Below are 20399 nucleotides of genomic sequence, written 5' to 3' on the forward strand. Positions count from 1 at the left end.
TTAGTTAAAGTATATTATTCCTTTCTTGTTTAGCCTCATCTGATGAAAGCTTTGAATCTTCACTAGCACTTCAGCTATTTGTGAGTGTGTGTGTGTGTGTGTGTTGTGTCGGTTGTGTCGCATTCAGGAGAAGATGAAGCTCGTGCTCGTGCTCCCTCCAGTGGCGCTCACGGGACCGCGCCTCCTGCGTCATCAGCGCGCGCCGGCCGGGCACGAGGAGGAGCGCATGTGTGCGTTGACGCGTCGCGTGTGGAGCAGCAGCAGCAGAGAGAGAGAGAGAGAGAGAGAGTGTGTGTGAGTGTGTGTGAGATCCACCGGCATGGCGTCGACACAAGAAGCAGAAATCCAATTTGCGCAGAGGCTCGCATCCAACGAGAAGCCCGTGAGGAGTAAAGCCTTACTGAAGCTGAGGAGATACATCAGCGGGCGCTCGGGGAGAGAGCAGGGTAACACACACACACACACACACACACACACACACACACATCAGCGGGCGCTCGGGGAGAGAGCAGGGTAACACACACACACACACATCAGCGGGCGCTCGGGGAGAGAGCAGGGTAACACACACACACACACATCAGCGGGCGCTCGGGGAGAGAGCAGGGTAACACACACACACACACACACACACACACACATCAGCGGGCGCTCGGGGAGAGAGCAGGGTAACACACACACACACACATCAGCGGGCGCTCGGGGAGAGAGCAGGGTAACACACACACACACACACACACACACACACACACACACATCAGCGGGCGCTCGGGGAGAGAGCAGGGTAACACACACACACACACACACACACATCAGCGGGCGCTCGGGGAGAGAGCAGGGTAACACACACACACACACACATCAGCGGGCGCTCGGGGAGAGAGCAGGGTAACACACACACACACACACACACACACACACACACACACATATATCAGCGGGCGCTCGGGGAGAGAGGAGGGTAACACACACACACACACACACACATCAGCGGGCGCTCGGGGAGAGAGCAGGGTAACACACACACACACACACACACACACATATCAGCGGGCGCTCGGGGAGAGAGCAAGGTAACACACACACACACACACACACACACATATCAGCGGGCGCTCGGGGAGAGAGCAGGGTAACACACACACACACACACACACACACACACACATCAGTGGGCACTCGGGGAGAGAGCAGGGTAACACACACACACACACATCAGTGGGCACTCGGGGAGAGAGCAGGGTAACACACACACACACACACACACATCAGTGGGCACTCGGGGAGAGAGCAGAGTAGCACACACACACACACACACACATCAGTGGGCACTCGGGGAGAGAGCAGAGTAGCACACACACACACAAACTCATCCTAGAACTGACTTGTTATAAAACACTAAAGGTGCAGTTTTATAACTGTATGTGTGTGTCAGAGAGGGATCTGCTCTGTGTGAGAGAGACCGCGCGCGCGTGTGTGTCAGAGGGATCTGCTCTGTGTGTGTGTGTGTGTGTGTGTGTGTGTGTGTGTGTGTGTGTCAGATAGTGATCCGCTCTGGTGTGTTTCAGGGGGTTTTGGTGAGGATGACCTGCTGAAGATCTGGAAGGGTCTGTTCTACTGTATGTGGATGCAGGACAAGCCACTGCTGCAGGTGACACACACTCACACACTCATGTGTTATGTTTACAGGAAGAGCTGTTAAACACACACACACACACACACACACACACACACACACACACACTCATAACTGTGATATGTGTTGTGTTCTCTGCAGGAGGAGCTGGCGTGTAAGATCTCTGGGCTCGTCCACAGCTTCCAGACGGCCGACAGCCGTGAGTCTGAGCTCATCTCCTCATGCTGTCATGACCAGTGTATAATAATAATAACATCTGCTCTAATCTGACCCTAGAGCTCCTCATGCTGTCATGACCAGTGTATAATAATAATAATAACATCTGCTGTAATCTGACCCTAGAGCTCCTCATGCTGTCATGACCAGTGTATAATAATAATAACATCTGCTGTAATCTGACCCTAGAGCTCCTCATGCTGTCATGACCAGTGTATAATAATAACATCTGCTCTAATCTGACCCTAGAGCTCCTCATGCTGTCATGACCAGTGTATAATAATAATAACATCTGCTCTAATCTGACCCTAGAGCTCCTCATGCTGTCATGACCAGTGTATAATAATAACATCTGCTCTAATCTGACCCTAGAGCTCCTCATGCTACCATGACCAGTGTATAATAATAATAACATCTGCTCTAATCTGACCCTAGAGCTCCTCATGCTGTCATGACCAGTGTATAATAATAATAACATCTGCTCTAATCTGACCCTAGAGCTCCTCATGCTGTCATGACCAGTGTATAATAATAATAACATCTGCTCTAATCTGACCCTAGAGCTCCTCATGCTGTCATGACCAGTGTATAATAATAACATCTGCTGTAATCTGACCCTAGAGCTCCTCATGCTGTCATGACCAGTGTATAATAATAATAACATCTGCTCTAATCTGACCCTAGAGCTCCTCATGCTGTCATGACCAGTGTATAATAATAATAACATCTGCTCTAATCTGACCCTAGAGCTCCTCATGCTGTCATGACCAGTGTATAATAATAATAACATCTGCTGTAATCTGACCCTAGAGCTCCTCATGCTGTCATGACCAGTGTATAATAATAATAACATCTGCTCTAATCTGACCCTAGAGCTCCTCATGCTGTCATGACCAGTGTATAATAATAATAACATCTGCTCTAATCTGACCCTAGAGCTCCTCATGCTGTCATGACCAGTGTATAATAATAATAACATCTGCTCTAATCTGACCCTAGAGCTCCTCATGCTGTCATGACCAGTGTATAATAATAACATCTGCTCTAATCTGACCCTAGAGCTCCTCATGCTGTCATGACCAGTGTATAATAATAACATCTGCTCTAATCTGACCCTAGAGCTCCTGTTCTTCAGCACCTTCCTTCACACCATGAAGAGAGAGTGGAACGGCATCGACCGGCTGCGGATGGACAAGTTCTACCAGGTGTGTGTCTGACCTGCGCTGTGTGTGTGTCTGTGTGTGTGTGTGTGTGTGTGTGTGTGTGTGTGTATATTCTTCTGTCAATCACAACACCTGTGCTCTTCCTCCTGTCAGCTCGTCCGCTTCGTCTTCCGGGAAGTGTTTGAGATGCTGAAGAGACGGAAGTGGGACTCGAGGTGAGGCTGAGTCTATTATATAACATGAGTGACTCAACAGCAGAGAGCTGGTTACGGCGCTGATTAATCACCGTAACGTCACGATCTCCACTCGCTCCATCTTCATCCCGAACGACGCTGATTAATCACCGTAACGTCACGATCTCCACTCGCTCCATCTTTATCCCGAACGACGCTGATTAATCACCGTAACGTCACGATCTCCACTCGCTGCATCTTTATCCCGAACGGCGCTGATTAATCACCGTAACGTCACGATCTCCACTCGCTCCATCTTCATCCCGAACGACGCTGATTAATCACCGTAACGTCACGATCTCCACTCGCTCCATCTTTATCCCGAACGACGCTGATTAATCACCGTAACGTCACGATCTCCACTCGCTCCATCTTCATCCCGAACGACGCTGATTAATCACCGTAACGTCACGATCTCCACTCGCTCCATCTTTATCCCGAACGACGCTGATTAATCACCGTAACGTCACGATCTCCACTCGCTCCATCTTTATCCCGAACGACGCTGATTAATCACCGTAACGTCACAATCTCCACTCGCTGCATCTTTATCCCGGACGACGCTGATTAATCACCGTAACGTCACGATCTCCACTCGCTCCATCTTTATCCCGAACGACGCTGATTAATCACCGTAACGTCACGATCTCCACTCGCTCCATCTTTATCCCGAACGACGCTGATTAATCACCGTAACGTCACAATCTCCACTCGCTGCATCTTTATCCCGGACGACGCTGATTAATCACCGTAACGTCACGATCTCCACTCGCTCCATCTTTATCCCGAACGACGCTGATTAATCACCGTAACGTCACGATCTCCACTCGCTGCATCTTTATCCCGGACGACGCTGATTAATCACCGTAACGTCACGATCTCCACCCGCTCCATCTTTATCCCGGACGACGCTGATTAATCACCGTAACGTCACGATCTCCACCCGCTCCATCTTTATCCCGGACGACGCTGATTAATCACCGTAACGTCACGATCTCCACTCGCTGCATCTTTATCCCGGACGACGCTGATTAATCACCGTAACGTCACGATCTCCACCCGCTCCATCTTTATCCCGAACGACGCTGATTAATCACCGTAACGTCACGATCTCCACTCGCTGCATCTTTATCCCCGACGACGCTGATTAATCACCGTAACGTCACGATCTCCACTCGCTCCATCTTTATCCCGAACGATGCTGATTAATCACTGTAACGTCACAGATCTCCACTCGCTCTATCTTTATCCCGAACGACGCTGATCAATCACCGTAACGTCACAATCTCCACTCGCTGCATCTTCATCCCGAACGACGCTGATCAATCACCGTAACGTCACGATCTCCACTCGCTGCATCTTTATCCCGAACGACGCTGATTAATCACCGTAACGTCACGATCTCCACTGGCTGCATCTTTATCCCGAACTACAGCGATTATTCTCAGAAACGTCAGAATCTCCACTCGCACGCGCTCGATCTTCATCCTGTGTGTGTGTGTGTGTGTGTGTGTGTGTGTGTGTTCAGTGTGGTGAGTGCATTCTTGCAGCAGTTCTCAGCTCAGCTCCTGCACAGCTCCAGCGCCGCTCCGGCCGGACTCGTCCACCATGTGCTGGACCTCTACACCACTGAGCTGGCCCGCGTCGGCTCCGCTCAGGTACTGATCCATCACACGAGACCGGAATGATTTCAGGAAGGGTTTTGGATCTTTCGGGATTTCCTTCATATTTATCTGCTGTTGTCACTAGAGGATGAGAGAGAATCGTCTCTACAGCCATCACACACACACACACACTGAATCTTATTAGTCTGATGAGTATAGCTGTGTCTGATCTGTGTTTCTCCTCCAGCTGACCGCAATGCAGAACCTGACCTTTATTGAGCCCTTCTGCAAGACCATGGCCAAGACCAAAGAGTAAGTCCTCCAGCACTCGTTCAGCTCGCGTCTACACGCTTTAATGTGATGTTGATACTCATTCTTCTTCCGGCTCTTCAGTCGAGTTCTGCTGAAGGCCATCGGCAGCAATATCTTCGACACCATCATTGACCAGGTTCCTTTTGCCATCGACGATCTGCTCCGAGAGCTGCGTCAGGCTGAAAGGGAGGAAGACCTGAAGAAGAAGAAGAAAGCTCAGGATAATGGTGGGTGGATCGACCAAACACCATCAAGTCTGACCGCGGCTTAATCTAAGCGTCCACAACATGTGTCACAGCAGGTCAAATTACACTGTTCAGAACACATTTTATTATTACATTCTCAATTAATGAAATCATTACAAACATTATACTCACATTACACCCACACTGTGGTACGAACATCAAGAATGAAACATAATCATCGAAGTGCATCATATTTGTCCCAAATTGTTGATGGTGAAATCCAGGGGGGGAGGCGCGATTAGTTAAAATAAAAGTCGACCATTTGATAAAATAATAGCTTAGATGAGTCAACTCAACGATAAAATATATTAGTCAACTAATTGATGATAAAATAGTTTATATTAGTCGACTAACTGATAAAATAATCAATCATATTAGGTGATTCATTGGTAAAAAAATCAGTAAGATTAGTCGGTTATTTATCAAATATTTGTTTACATTGGTCGACTAACAGATAAAAAAACTATTAGATTAATCGACTTATTGTTAAAATAGTTTATATTAGTCGACTAACTAATAAAATCGCTTGGATTAGCTGACTGATTGACAAAAATAATAGTTTATATTAGGCAACTAACTGATAAAATAATCAATTATATTAGGCGTTTAACCGATTAGATTAGTCAGCTAGCTGGTAAAATAACTGATTTGATTATTCGATTAACCAATAAAATAATCTATTAGATCAGTCAACAAATTGTTAAAATAATAGCTTAGATTAGTCGACTAACTGATAAAACAATTGTTAGTTGACTAGCTGGTAAAATCTATAAGATTAGTCGGCTGTTTATAAAATATGCATTTATATTGTCGACTAACTGATAAAAAAAATTGATTAGATCAATCGACTAATTGTTAAAATACTTTGAATAGTTGACTACCTGATAAAATTGCTTGGCTTAGCCGACTAATTGATAAAATAATTGTTTATAGTTAATAGTTAGTCAACTAACTGATAAAATAACCGATGAGATTAGTCGATTAACTAATAAAATAATCTAGCAGATTAGTCAACCAATAGATGAATAATCGATTAGATCAGTCGACATATTGATAAAATAAACGATTTGATTAGTCGGCTAACCGATATAATAACCGATTAGATTAGTCGCCAAATTGATAGAATAACTGATTATATTAGTCGATCAACAAAATAATCTAGCAGATTAGTCGACCAGCAGATGAATAATCGATTAGATCAGTCGGCAAATTGATAGAATAACTGATTATATTAGTCGATCAACAAAATAATCTAGCAGATTAGTCGACCAGCAGATGAATAATCGATTAGATCAGTCGGCAAATTGATAAAATAACCTTTTAGATTACTTGACCAATCGTTACGATAATCCTTTAGATTAGTTGTCTAATTGATAAAATAATCTAGTCAATAAATCGATAAAATAGTTGTTTACATTAGTTGAAGAAAAACAAATAAACAAAAGATTTGATTAGTCGACTAGCCAATAAAATAATCTACTAGATTAGTCGATTAATTGATCAAATAATTGATTAGAATAGTCGACTAAACAACAGCAAGAAGAATAAAAAAAATCCGTAAGATTAGATTCGGCCCTTCGGTCCTTAAGATTCGGCTAATTGATAAAATAATAATTTAGATTAGTCAACTAATCGAGAAAAGTAAACAATAATCTATTAGATTAATCAACAACAACAAAAAGTGATTGGATGCAGCCCAAGTGGAATCGAATCATAGGTGATCCAGAGACAGTGTCACAGGGAAGGGTCCGGTTTAAAAGCATGACCGTTCATAACACAACCTCTCGCCGTTTCCTAAATCATTTAGCTTCGCCTTTTAACCCTTTGCACTGACACGCATGAAACCAGTTATGTTGTTGTCATTCTGATGGTCGCGGTGCATGTGACGGGTAAAATAAATGAATTGTAGTGATATTTGATTGACATGTTTCGTGTTTTTGTGGATTGCCAGATTCTGAGGAGGACTGTGAGGATGAAGGTGTGTGTTCACTCCCAGATGACATGGAGAGTAAGGATGAATATGCATGCGGACCAGTCCTTCAGGTGTGTGTTGAGTTGAATATTCTTCTGTCAGGTCCAGTGGAAGTGTTGTTCTTGTGCTGTAGTGTGTGTTAATGTGGTGTGACAGTCTTTTACATTGGGTTTAGAGTAGGGATGGCTCGATACCACAATTTTGGCTTCGGTACGGTACCACAATCTAATACCGAAGTACCGATATTTAATCGATACCACAAGGTCTGATATTAGCGCGGGTATATTGCACGCGAATGAGAACAATTATGCAAGTTTTGAGTTTATAAAGTGGGAAATTACCACAAATGTTTATTAGTAAATTAATCAGCAAAGCTTATCACATCAAATCAGTCATTTGAAAACTTTCTTGTGAGAAATAATTTCAGCAAAAATCTCTCAAAATTAGCAAATTGCTTCTGGTTTCAAAAGACATCGGACTACACTAAAGCAATCTGCATAATCCTATTCAACATTTCACACTCGTCTCGGGATGGAGAACGGAAATCATTTGAACATGCAAGAGATTTTATAGCATTTCGTAATAACAGTTACAGGAGCTCATACGACACACACACACACACACACACACACACACACACACACACGCCTGTCACTTAGTCACGCTCGCACATTACACATCAAGTTTCCTTAAACAGTCAAATACACAGAATTATGTACAAATGTCCGTCTTTAGTGAGTAAGTTATTCACATAAACACAGGCGGTTGTGTCTAACGGGAATATAAATAGTGCAATAGTACGCGTGCAAATATAATGAGATCTAAATGTCATTGGTTGAAACGAAAGCTGGAGATTGTGATATTCGATCTTATGTTAGGCTATGTGTGTGCGTTGATCAGTGTTAAAAGAAAATAAATGTCTAAATGAGATGGTTTTAATGATAACTGACCTGTCGATCTCTTTAGAAGTCTTAAAGTCAGGATAGTGACAGATATGCTTCTTGGCTAGGTTTGATGGTTCTTCATCAGTTTTATAAGCAAAGTCATTACAAATGTCACTTCTACTCCTCTCTTTATTAATTCGTTTTGGGCATCTTGAGTGAGATTCAACTGCTTTATCCATTTTGTCCGTCTATGTTGTTGTCACATTTGCCGGTTGTTTCGGGTCAGTTTGGGTAGCGCGCTGCCATCTAGCGGTGAACTTCGGAACAGCAGCATATACCGAAATGTGACAAATCATGATATCGTACCGTTTTAAATAAAATATATACCGGTATTTTTCCAGTACCGGTATATCGCGCATCCCTAGTTTAGAGTAGTGTGTGTGTGTGATCATGGTGTTCTGTCTTCACAGTTCGACTATAGTGCGATAGCTGACAGGCTTTTTGAGGTGGCCAGTCACTCAAATATACCAAGCTTCAACCGCTCCAAGATTTACAAGTTTGTCAAAATGTAAGTGCTTTTGATATTTTATGTTCCGCATTATATTCCTGCATAAATGAGCATAAGTGGCCAGTTTAGTTTGTTTTAAAATCTTCCTCTTTAATCTCTCTCCCCCTGGGTGAAGTTTCCGAGACTTGTGTGAAGGTAAACTCCTTTAATATCAGAGTCTTTGAGTCAAAGGATGAGTGTTTCTGTGCCGTGTTGACTGTTGTGTGTGTTTGGTCAGGCCTGTTCCCTCAGAATAAAGTGGAGGACGTGTCCACTGATGAAGACGAGTATGACGACGGCAGACGGAAGAGGAAGACCAAGAAACAAATCAAACAACTGGAGGCACGCAGGAAAGCCAAAGGTGTGTTTGTCTAGTGCTCATCAGGTTTATTCATCTCTAAAAATAAGCCGAGGTCATATTAGGGCTGCACGATTTGGGGAAAATATCGAAATGCGATTAATTCTGGTGGGCCTTTTTTCTTTCTTTCTTTTTTAAATTACAAATGGAAAGTATGTATGTAATTGTGTGTGTGTGTGTACATAGCATTTAGTGATTTATATATTAATGAGTGATAATACATTTTGATTAATAATATTGCTAAATAAAAATATTTAAAAAAAGGAATATTACTCACAATAACATTTTCATTATTAAAAATGCAGTATGTGTGAATAACTTTAACAATATCATAATAATATTTATATTTTACAGAAGTTATTTTAGTCAAGTCATCTTTATTTCTATCGCTCTTCTCCAACGCCGATTGTGTCAGAGCAGCTTCAGTGTTAAACAGGACAATACTGCAGCAGAATTAGATTTGGCTGTACAGTCGTTCTGGAGTAAACAGTGATGTTATCAGCTTATTTTAATTTATCATAGAGAGACAATGTTGGCAGATCAGGATTATAGTTTATAGAATTGATTGAGACATAACATCTATTTTATTTGGATATTTTGTTGAATAACTTAGATCTAAATTTTTAGTGTCCCAACTATCCAAATTTAATAAAAAAACGTCAGCGTTATCTCTGACCATGCAGGCAGCCTATGACTAAAAATCACCAAAAAAAAGTCTTAGGATAAAATATTATATTATACAATCTGTGATTTTTTTTTAATCAGTGATAAGTTCTTAAAGTCTGTCTTAAATATGAAATATGAGGTATATTTATAAAGCAATGCTAATCAACATTGCCTTTATCACTGTATAAAATACTATAAAGTAATATACTGTCCGCCTCATTCTGTGATACGAAGCCCCGTCAGCTCACAAAAAGAAAATAAACACACGATTGTGACAATATGTGGTGTGTTTGAGTCCTTCTCTGGTATTTCCATAATAATAAAGTATATCATAATGCAGTGCTAATGACATGGAGTACAGTAAAATAATACATTAGGTCTCATTCTGTGATGAGAAGCCACATCAGCCCACACAGGACATCTCAAACTCCCTACTGATATGAAGTGAGTGAAACATGTTAATAAACGTCGTCTTTTGTTGGAGAGGTTTATGAACACTTCGCATTACTATTGTGTTGCTTTTTCAAACGCTGTGTTCCTGATCACAGAGCCGCTCTACACTAACACACACTGGGCATATATTTATTTAATTAAAATCACAGCCTTTACTCTTTCATAATCACACACAACCCAAATCACGATTGTGGTTCAATAATTTTATTTTCCTCTATTAACTTGTAGCTGTTCTATTGTGTATTCATTGATTGTTGTATTAGTGCGTCTGTCTTTCCTATTGTTTTATATATATATATATATATATGTGGTTCCTTTCTTAAATAAATAAAATAAGATTACACGTGCAGCCCTAGTCGATGTCAACTGAGCTGTGTGGCTAATTATAGAAATTATGATCATATTTCTGCACACAATTCTGTCTCAGTGCTTCTTCAAACCCAAATCTCACATATATTATGTTGCATGTTTCATATACATACTATAGTAATGACAGCAAGTTCTGCCTAATTACCAGCAACTAAACCTTTAGTGTGCACATGTTGATTAATATTCCTCGTTTCTGAAGTGTCGGTGTGTCCAGCAGGTCAGTCGGAGACGTCAGCTGACCCTGACAAATCCCAGGAAACCAAACAAAAAAACAAGAAAGGCAAGAAGAAAAAGAGAAAGAATGGAAGTTTGAAGAGTGTGGAGGGAGAGACGGATCAGCAGAGCGACGCACAGACAGCGGTCGAGCCCACGGAGCCTTCGCCGGACGCAGAGAAACCAGAATCTGATGAAAAGGAGCATCCGGCCGCAGTCAAACTGCTGAAGAAGAGGCGGAGGAGGAAGCCCGCTGTGAGCAAAACCAATGAAGACAACTCGCAAGACATCGTGCAGAAAGATGGCGGAGAAATGGAGTTAACATGCTCGATCTCAGCCGGAGTGGACGAGCCGACAGGACAGGAGACCACCGACTCTAAAGCATCGCCTAAAACACTGGTCAAGAAGAAGAAGAAACAACAGAAGAACACAGCCGCCGGCGCGCCGGAGCCAAGCACCAATGGAGTCGCTCATCAGACGGTGACCCTCATGAGACCGAAGAAGAGGAAGCAGAAGACTGGCCCTGCCGAGGAGGTCAAACCAGAGAGGAAGAAGAGGGTGATGGAGGAAGAGGTGAAGGAGAATGGACACGCCATGGGCGAGACGAGCGGAAAGAGGCCGAAGATCATCAGTGTAAGTCTTTCAGGCTCTCTGACACATCTGCCCTTATAATGCATGAAGATTCTTGAGGAAAACATCTGGTTTTCAACAGAAAATAATTTTATTTGGAAATTCTACTGATAATTCATTGGAAAAAAAAAACATTTTAACACCATTCATTAAAAATTTGGATTCATTTGTCACAAAATAGTGCACTCTGTCAAATAAATGAATGAGTGACAAAAATAAATAACCTTTTTACAAAAATACAATAATTATGTAGGCCTATGTATGTATGTAATTGTGGTATTGTGAAGATAGATATAAAATAAGCATCTGCTTTTGATAAAACATCTGACATTAAAGTCTTTAAACAAACCAAACTGGGTTTGCAGTAAGAACAGCAGTGCGAATGGGCCTTTATAATGCACATTAAACTAATTCATAACCCTGTCAGTAATTACACCGCCTATGGTGTTGGCGCTCTCTACTGTTTCCTCTGCTTTTTCCCTCTGCCCCCGTGATTTTGCCTATATGGCGAATATAAGACGACCCCTCCGTTATTCAGCCTATTTTTAGGCCACAAACCTCGTCTTATATTCGGGTATATACGGTCCTCCGTTACAAGTGAAAGTTGTAAAAACAGATACTGGAGTAAAAATACAGAAGGATTTGTTTTCAGAAGTACTCAAGTATCAAAAGTAAAATCTTTATGTCAATGCATTATTTTATTATTGTTGTATAAATGAGTGATGCTCCATCCAACATACTATACGACTAACTTAAACTAATTGAAATATGTGTATATAAGTTTCAAAGCTCTTTATAAAGCTGCTGTCACTTTAAGGCCGAATGCACGGATCCAATACACTGATACACATCTGATATTCTCACACTGTTCACCTTCACTGAAGACAGAATCAACTTTGTTTATGTGAATCCTCCACTAAATGAGCATTTGGACATCCGTCTTCTTCCATTTTGCTCTAAACTATAAATCAGTGTTTAATAAATGCTGTGAAATCATTGAACTTCACGAGACTCTACAAGAGTGATTCCTGAAAGGCTTTCTGCAAAAACCCAAACACCTTTTAAAGAAGAAAAAAATCATTCTCTTTACTTTCTTTTTAGACAAAGCTGCTACAGAAACAACTTTTGACTTCGAGGACCTTGATGTAGTGAAGTTAAAGTCATAAGTTTCCAGAAAAAATTGATACTCAAGTAAAGTACAGATACTCAAAAAGTGTCTAAGTACAGCACTCGAGTACATGTAGTTAGTTCCTGTCCAGCTCTGACCTCTGAGTCTCTGAGTCCCTGACGCTTTTCTTGCCTCTCTTTAGGAGGCGTCAGCTCTTCCTGGCAAACAGAAGCAGTTTGTGCTCCGGCAGAAGAAAGCCCCCACGCCCCTCTTCTGCAAAGCTGCCGGATACATGCTCGGCAAAAAGGTACAAACCCGTCTGCTCCTGTGAAGATCCGCTCGCAGGAGAGGTATGAGATTTGGCACAGAGACCGAGGACAGTCCACACATTCCCCACAGCAGTTATAGAGTCTCTAACTCAGTCTCTCTAGCGCCACCACCTGTCCAAGATTTGACTTGCATTTGTGTTAAACTTGACTAACTAAAAAAAGATGTGAATGACTAAATATGACTAAAACTCTAAGTGACAAAATGAACACTAGTCTCTATCTCAGTCCCTCTAGTGCCACCACCTGTCCAAGATTTGACTTACCGTATATGCTAATAACTTCTGAACGGCATGGGCTAGATTCCTTGGCTCAAGTCGATTTGACTGACCTCATTTTCCGTCATGAAAATTTTCCCGCCATTTTAAATTTTTCTGAAAACTACTTTTTCAAACTCATCCTAGGCCATGGCTCCGATTTTCACACAAATTGAACCAGATCATCTTCAGACCATGCCAGAAAAAAAGTTGATTGGTCAAACCATTCTTGAAAAACATGCAAATGAATTCGACAAAGTGCCCGCCAAAATGAACATGAGGTTGTCTCCGCAACACTTCAGTGTATTCTGACCAAACTTGGTGTGTGTTATGCCAACCATGACCTGAAGCGACCTGCTGTTTCAGCACAGTGCCACCTGGTGGTCCGGAGAATTTGCTTTTTTGCTTATAACTTCTAAGCTCTTTGGCCAAAACTCACAAAACCAGAGGTGTACATGTGAGCTGAAGTCAGGAAACTAACATAAAACATCTTAAATACTAAAGAAAAATCTGAAGACCTTATATTTGGGGATGAAACAACAGATGTTGTGATATGACTTAATGTGATTTTATTTAGCTTCAAAAGGAGATGATTTGATGAAATGAATGCGAGTGCTGCATGTTTCAAAGTAAAACACAGGGCTGTTTCTCGCTCTACACCAGGGGTCTCCAAACTCAGTCCTGGAGGGCCAATGTCCTGCAGAGTTTAGCTCCAACCCCAATTAAACACTCCTGATGGTTCAGGTGTGTTTAATTGGGGTTGGAGCTAAACTCTGCAGGACATCGGTGTGTTATTCATTTCACCTGTCATAATGTTATGCCTGTTCAGTGTCTAGCTCTTATTATTTTGACCCATCCCATCCTCATTTATAAAAAACTGTCAAAACGTGTTTTATCTTAACTGTGAAGTTGCTGAAATCAGTCATTTAATGGTTTGTCGCTCAAACATTGACCTGCAGACCCTGCATTTGACCCGTCTAATGTTGTCTCTTAATATACATTTTTTTGCAACTGTTTTCTCCTCCAGGTTATGCAGAAGAAAGTTCGATTTGGCCTGAAGAATAATAAAACAATGGGTATGTTTTATTGTGTAAATAGTAAACAGAAATACTGAGGTTGAACGTCAGTCTAACCACTGAAGTGTGTGTGTGTGTGTGTGTGTGTCAGAGTTCAGAAAGATGGACCGGAGTTCACAGGTCAGTCCGGCCTCTCAGTCCCGAGTGCCCTTTGATCCCAAGAGGACGCCGAAGTCCAGCGTGTTGAAATCTCCCTCGTCATCACCCGCCGTCACGAGAAGAGCCATGGCTGCAGATTTCTTCTGAAATAAAGCTGCATGCGTTCCTCTCTCAAAGTTTAATCTGTTTATTCTTTTGTGAAACCAGTGCCTAAAGATATATTTTATATATTCACTTCAGTGTTCTCATATTTTACTTCTCTTCCTACTTGCGAGAGTTGCAGTATTTTATGGAGGCTTTTTTAGACTATCTGGATCATTCCCAAATATCATAAATGTAATGAGTGAACAGTGGCAGAAACGAGAGTTTTCTCTCTGTAATCCTGAAGACTTTGGGTGGGTTTGATAAACCGGAGCTTCATCCCTGCTCCAGTGAGTAAATCTCAATCTCTCGAGGATCCATTAGTTCAATCAAACTCATGAAATCTGCAGCTTTTACCCCATGAAGTGTCCGGAAGAAAGATGTGTTGAGGTGTGTGTGTATCATGACTCTGAATAAACTCATCCTCTGTTTTACATTTCAGTGAATAACGTCACATTTACTCTTTCTTTTGTTGCACTGCTGTTGTGTAAATCAAGTTAAAATCATTACATTTAGGCTGGGTGCACAATTTAATAGTACTTTAAATGCACTAAAATTTCAACTAAATATCCAAATAAAATGAATTACTAAATTAACTGTTTTTATGATATCACTGATCTGATAACATCACCGTTTTCTCCAAAACGACTGAAAAGCCGAATCAAATTTTGTTGCAATATTGTCCTGTTTAACACTGAAGCTGCTTTGAAACAAAACAATCGGCATTGTAAAAGTGCAATAAAAATAAAGGTAACTTGACTCTAAAACTCAAGAAATGAACACCAGCAGTCCGCCAGAACACACAGCTCAATCACACACTTATTCAATAACTTTTGGCAGAAGTCACTGTTGTGCAAATCTAAAGAGTGTATTATTGAATGTGTGGGACTTCTGATTCATTCAGGTCGCTCTTGTGGTTTGCTTATTGAATGCACACAGAAATTAATTTAAAAATGGAAAAATATCCAGAGAACTGTCAATCCTTATTAGCTAACTTGATATCTTGAATGATGAAAAACAGAATGATGACAAGGTAACACTTTACAAAAAGGTCCTAATCCATTACCTAAATTGAGCAAACGTCTCGGTTACTTATGTAACCCTCGTTTCCTTCGAAGGGCTGATGAAATGGGGGTTTCGCTTAGAAAGCCTGCTGCCTTCAATCTCAATCAAAACGATCCAATGACAAGGAAATGTCATGGGTCTGCGGAATTTGCCTAATGCAACCCCCCCCCCCCCCCACTGCGTGGGTATAAACGGCGTTGCATTGCAGTCATGCATTTATGTTACCTGCTGAGGAGCCGAGGCCGACCGCCCCGGCCATACCAGCGGCACAGCGGATGTGGCATGGGGACGTAACGTCTCCGTTCCCTTCTTTCAGGGAATAAGGGTTACATACGTAATCGAGACATTCCCTTTCAGTCAGTACACAACGAGTTACGTCAGTACTGACGAAATGGGGGTCCCAATCTAATCACGCCACAGCGGCTGCTTCCAGCATCCTGGGCTGACCTGTGCACACTGCCTCGGAGTTTAACATGACAAGGGACCGGCTCAGCTACCAAGGTACACTGGGAGGCATATCCCACTTGGAGAAATGCAACCACAGCACCTACCCGTAGGGAGGACTTAGGAATACATGTATGTATCCAGTCGCCGGTGGAAAAGTTTTTCAACCCGAGGGATGGCAAGGGTCTTGCCAAGGGAAGACACGTGCTCAAGAAGACTTACCGTGGAGAATACACATGTGACGGTTGGCCTGCGGGGGAACCGTACACACGAGCACCTAGCCTGGCACGAGGGCTGGGACCATTCGGGCATGCACTCTGGTGCCGGCATCAACAGTGCTGGAGGAACTCAGGGCCTTTGAAGAGGCTCACCTGAGCGAATATAAGCACACGTATCCAGTCCATTTAGGAGGGGAATGGCGCAGCAAGCGAAGACACCAGCGTGTGTCCAGTTACTGGCCATGTGGGGCGAGTAAACGAGAGGACACAGGCTCCACCCGCAGATTATAAAATCTTGCGAATGTGTTCGGTGTCGCCCAGCCTGCAGCTCTACAAATGTCTGTCAGCGAGGCGCCACGCGCCAACGCCCAAGAGGCAGCTACGCTCCTAGTAGAGTGTGCTTTGACCCCAAGGGGGCATGGCAAGCCCTGAACCTGGTAAGCCAGGCCAATGGCGTCCACTATCCAGTGGGACAGCCTCTGCTTGGAGAGAGCCTTCTCCTTCTGCTTCCCTCCGTAACAGACAAAGAGCTGGTCTGAGGTCCTGAAGCACCGCGTCCTGTCTACGTAAGCGCGAAGGCGCATACTGGACAGAGCAGTACCGAGGCTGGGTCTGCCTCCTCCAAGGGCAGCGCTTGCAGGTTCACCACCTGGTCCCTGAAGGGAGTGGTAGGACCCTTGGGCACATATCCAGGCTGGGGTCTCAGGACAACGTGAGAGTTAGCTGGCCCAAATTCCAGGCACGCTTCGTCGGCCGAGAATGCCTGCAGGTCCCCTACCCTCTTGATCGATGCCAGAGCAACAAGGAGCGCTGTCTTCATTGACAGGAACTTAAGCTCCGCTGTCTGCAGAGGCTCGAAGGGAGCCCTACGCAGGGGAGTTAGGACCACTGCGAGGTCCCATGAGGGTACCTGTAGGGGGCGAGGTGGATTTAACCTTCTTGCCCCCCTGAGGATCCTGCGGACCAGGTCGTGCTGTCCCACCGTTCTTGCTTCCAGCAGGACATGGTGCGCAGCTATTGCCGCCACGTAGATCTTGAGGGTGGAGGGAGACAGCCTTCTCTCCACCCCTTCCTGGATGAAGGAGAGCACAGACCCGATTGAGCATTTGGTGGGATTTTCTCCTCGAGAAGCACACCAGACGACGAAGAGGTTCCACTTCGAAGCATACGCCCGACTTGTGGACGAGGCCATAGCTGAAGTGTTAGTGGCGACCACTGGTGGTGGTAGGCCACTCAAACCTGCCATGTCCCGTCCAGGAGCCACACGTGGAGGTTCCAGAGGTCGGGATGCGGGTGCCACACAGTGCCCCCTCTCTGAGAAAGGAGGTCCTTCCTCAGAGGAATAAGCCAAGGAGGTTAAGTATGAGTTTGGGGAACCAGGTCCGGCCGGGCCAATACGGGGCGACCATGAGGACCTGCTCCTCGTCCTCCCTGATCTTGCACAGGAGCTGTGCGAGAAGGCTCACTCGGGGAAACGCATACTTGCGCAGGCCCTGCGGCCAGCTGTGTGCTAGTGCATCCGTGCCGAGGGTCCCCTCGGTCAGGGAATAGTGCCAGCGGCAATGGGAGGAGTTGTGGGAGGCAAACAGATTTATCTGTGCGTCGCCAAACTGGTCCCATATCAGCTGAACCGCCTGGGGATGGAGCCGCCATTCCCCCAGTAGAGGCTGAAACCGCGACAGCTCGTTGGTCACTCAGTTCAGTTCCCCGGGGATATAAATGGCACGAAGCGACCTCAGATGCTTCTGACTCCATAAGAAGAGGTGGCGGGCGAGTTGCGTAGACTACCTTGGCGGTTGATGCACGCTACTGTCGCCGTGTTGTCTGACCAGACCACTACGTGCTTGTCCTTAAGCAGGGCTCGAAAGTGGTGCAGGGCAAGCCATACGGCCAGCAACTCGAGGCAATTGATAAGCCACACACGCTGGGGCTCTTTCCAGGCCCCAACGGCGCCATGACCATTGCACATGGTACCCCAGCCCGTGGCAGAGGCATCCGTGGATATGCCTGGAAACTCGTTCTAAGGGAATTCCTACCCATAGAAACTGGAGGTTCCTCCACTGGGTGAGGGTTTGGCAGCAGGACGGGGTCACTTGGACCCGGAACGCGTCGCGTTGCCATGCCCACCTCAGGACTCGCTCGCGAAGCCAGTGCTGAAGCGGTCTCGTATGGAGCAACCCGATCGGCGTTACTGCGACTGCGGATGCCATATGCCCCAGGAGCCTCTGAAAAAGTTTCAGTGGGACCACGTTCCTGCGTTCGATCTGACGAAGGCAGGCCAGCAGAGACTGCACGCGCTTGCTTGTAAGCTGCGTGGACATGGCGACCGAGTCGATCTCCATACCGAGAAAAGAGATCCTCTGCACTGGGCAGAGTTTGCTCTTTTCCCAGTTGACCCGAAGGCCCAGACGGGCAAGATGGTGGAGAACCAAGTCCCTGTGTTCGCAAACCTGCTGTTGCGAGTGGCTGAGGATCAGCCAGTCGTCGAGATAATTCAGGATGCGAACCCCGAGTTGCCTGAGTGGCACTAGGGCTGCCTCGACGAGCTTCGTAAAGGCGCGAGGAAACAGGGCCAGCCCGAATGGGAGTACAGCATACTGGTATGTTCTCCCCTCGAAAGCAAACCGAAGAAACGGTCTGTGTCGAGGAAGTATGGAGACATGAAAGTACGCACCCTTCAGGTCGATCGCTGCAAACCAATCGCGTGGACAAACCCATTCGAAAATGCGTTTGGCTGTCAACATCTGGAAGGGAAGCCTGTGTAGGGTTCGGTTCAAGATGCGCAGATCCAGGATTGGCCGTAACCCACCGCCTTTTTTGGGTACAATGAAGGACTGTAAAAGCCAGACTTCATCTCGGCCGGAGGGAAGATCTCGACGGCACCCTTCGCCAGTAGGGTATCGAAATCCGCAAGCAGGACAGGGGCATTGCCACCCACCAGCGTATAGCAGACTCCCCGAAAGCGGGGAGGAGAACATGCGAACTGAATCGCATAGCCGAGCCTGATGGTGCAGGCGAGCCAGTTGGACAGCTTGGGGAGCTCTAGCCAGGCCTCCAAAAACTGAACCAAGGGGATCATGCGAGCCACAGGCGTACCCGGCGTGGGGCAGCGAAGCGGAACACCCAGCCCAGACCTAGGAGGCATGGAAGCAGCCCAGATGGGGGGTGGGATCGAGTTCCGCATCCTGCCAGTGGAGACCAGGGGAGGCGGAGCGTCCCGCGAGGGTCTCAACTGGGAGGGGGCTGGCGACAGAGGGGATCGAGAGTGGCAAGGCACTGAGGCGGCACACACTGCCAGTCGCGCCCTCTTGGGGTCCGGAGGTGAATGATTCAGTTCTTCCTTTAACCAACAAAAGTGTGCTGCCAGTCCCTTTTTGGGGGTCAACAGCGGGTTGGGTGATTGTAAACAAAAGATTCTGCCCCGGCCCTCCTCCGGGGGAGGGAGCGGTCCTGTCACCATCTCCTTGGAGAGAACCGAGTACACCCTCAGGGGGGGGACCCCAGTGTACCCTGTAACCGCGCCGCTTATCGAGTGCCATGAAGGCGGAAGCGGCCGCCGAATGATCGCGGAAAGACAACGGGGACTTCCACGACCTCGAGACCTCTTCATGCACCTCCGGGAAAAAAGGCACTGCCGGCTGGCGGGCGCTCGGCGCGGGCCGCCGCCAGATCGCAATCATCCAGCCTCTCGGCTTTTGGCCGCTTGGATTAGCATGGCTGTCAGCCCCGGATCAGACTCGGGCAATGCCGACACTCGCGATGGAGGCTGCACCGCCGAATCCTCATCTCCGGAGGAATCTAGCCTGCCTTGTGATGCGGCGATCGATATAGCATCGCCCGCCTGCCCCCTAAATGAAACGCGGGGCCCAGGACGGGAAACACCAGCACTAACATCTGGTAGTGCCACGGGTTGCAGTACCGAAGAGGGGGGTGTGGCCCAAGGAACACTCGTCGAGTTGGCCCACACCGACACCCTCAGATCACCCTGACCACCAGCCAATGTACCTCCTATAGGGGTGTGGTAGAGGGGACTCTCGCTCCAGAACGTAGATCATCGAGTCTTGATCGCAGCACTGCGATGGTCATGTTCCCGCAGCAAGAACATGACGCATCCATGAATGTTTGCGAGGCCCAAGCACGCCAAACAGTGCTCATGCCCGTCAA

General features: G+C 45.5%; 1 protein-coding gene across 1 annotated transcript; it reads left to right on the plus strand.

The window, feature by feature from the left end:
* The first annotated feature begins 217 nt into the window (after positions 1–217).
* rrp1 (ribosomal RNA processing 1) lies at positions 218–14944 on the plus strand. The gene is made up of 15 exons (XM_067443006.1): positions 218–446; positions 1569–1651; positions 1778–1835; positions 2972–3057; positions 3169–3230; positions 4777–4906; positions 5100–5164; positions 5246–5418; positions 8701–8833; positions 8949–8968; positions 9051–9173; positions 10873–11504; positions 12812–12916; positions 14220–14268; positions 14360–14944. The coding sequence occupies exons 1-15, from the start codon at positions 320–322 to the stop codon at positions 14512–14514; spliced, it is 2001 nt and encodes a 666-aa protein (XP_067299107.1). The 5' UTR covers positions 218–319; the 3' UTR covers positions 14515–14944.
* Positions 14945–20399: the final 5455 nt, after the last annotated feature.

Source organism: Pseudorasbora parva, chromosome 5 (assembly GCF_024679245.1).
Source record: "Pseudorasbora parva isolate DD20220531a chromosome 5, ASM2467924v1, whole genome shotgun sequence".
Lineage (NCBI taxonomy): Eukaryota > Metazoa > Chordata > Actinopteri > Cypriniformes > Gobionidae > Pseudorasbora > Pseudorasbora parva.

Bases quoted from the DNA above. Each gene is read 5' to 3' on its own strand.
- rrp1 (XM_067443006.1), top strand. From the start codon at position 320: ATGGCGTCGACACAAGAAGCAGAAATCCAATTTGCGCAGAGGCTCGCA. The intron at 5,419-8,700 runs GTCTGACCGCGG...AGTTTAGAGTAG, and splicing joins GATCGACCAAACACCATCAA to TGTGTGTGTGTGATCATGGT. The intron at 8,969-9,050 runs GTAAACTCCTTT...GTGTTTGGTCAG, and splicing joins TTTCCGAGACTTGTGTGAAG to GCCTGTTCCCTCAGAATAAA.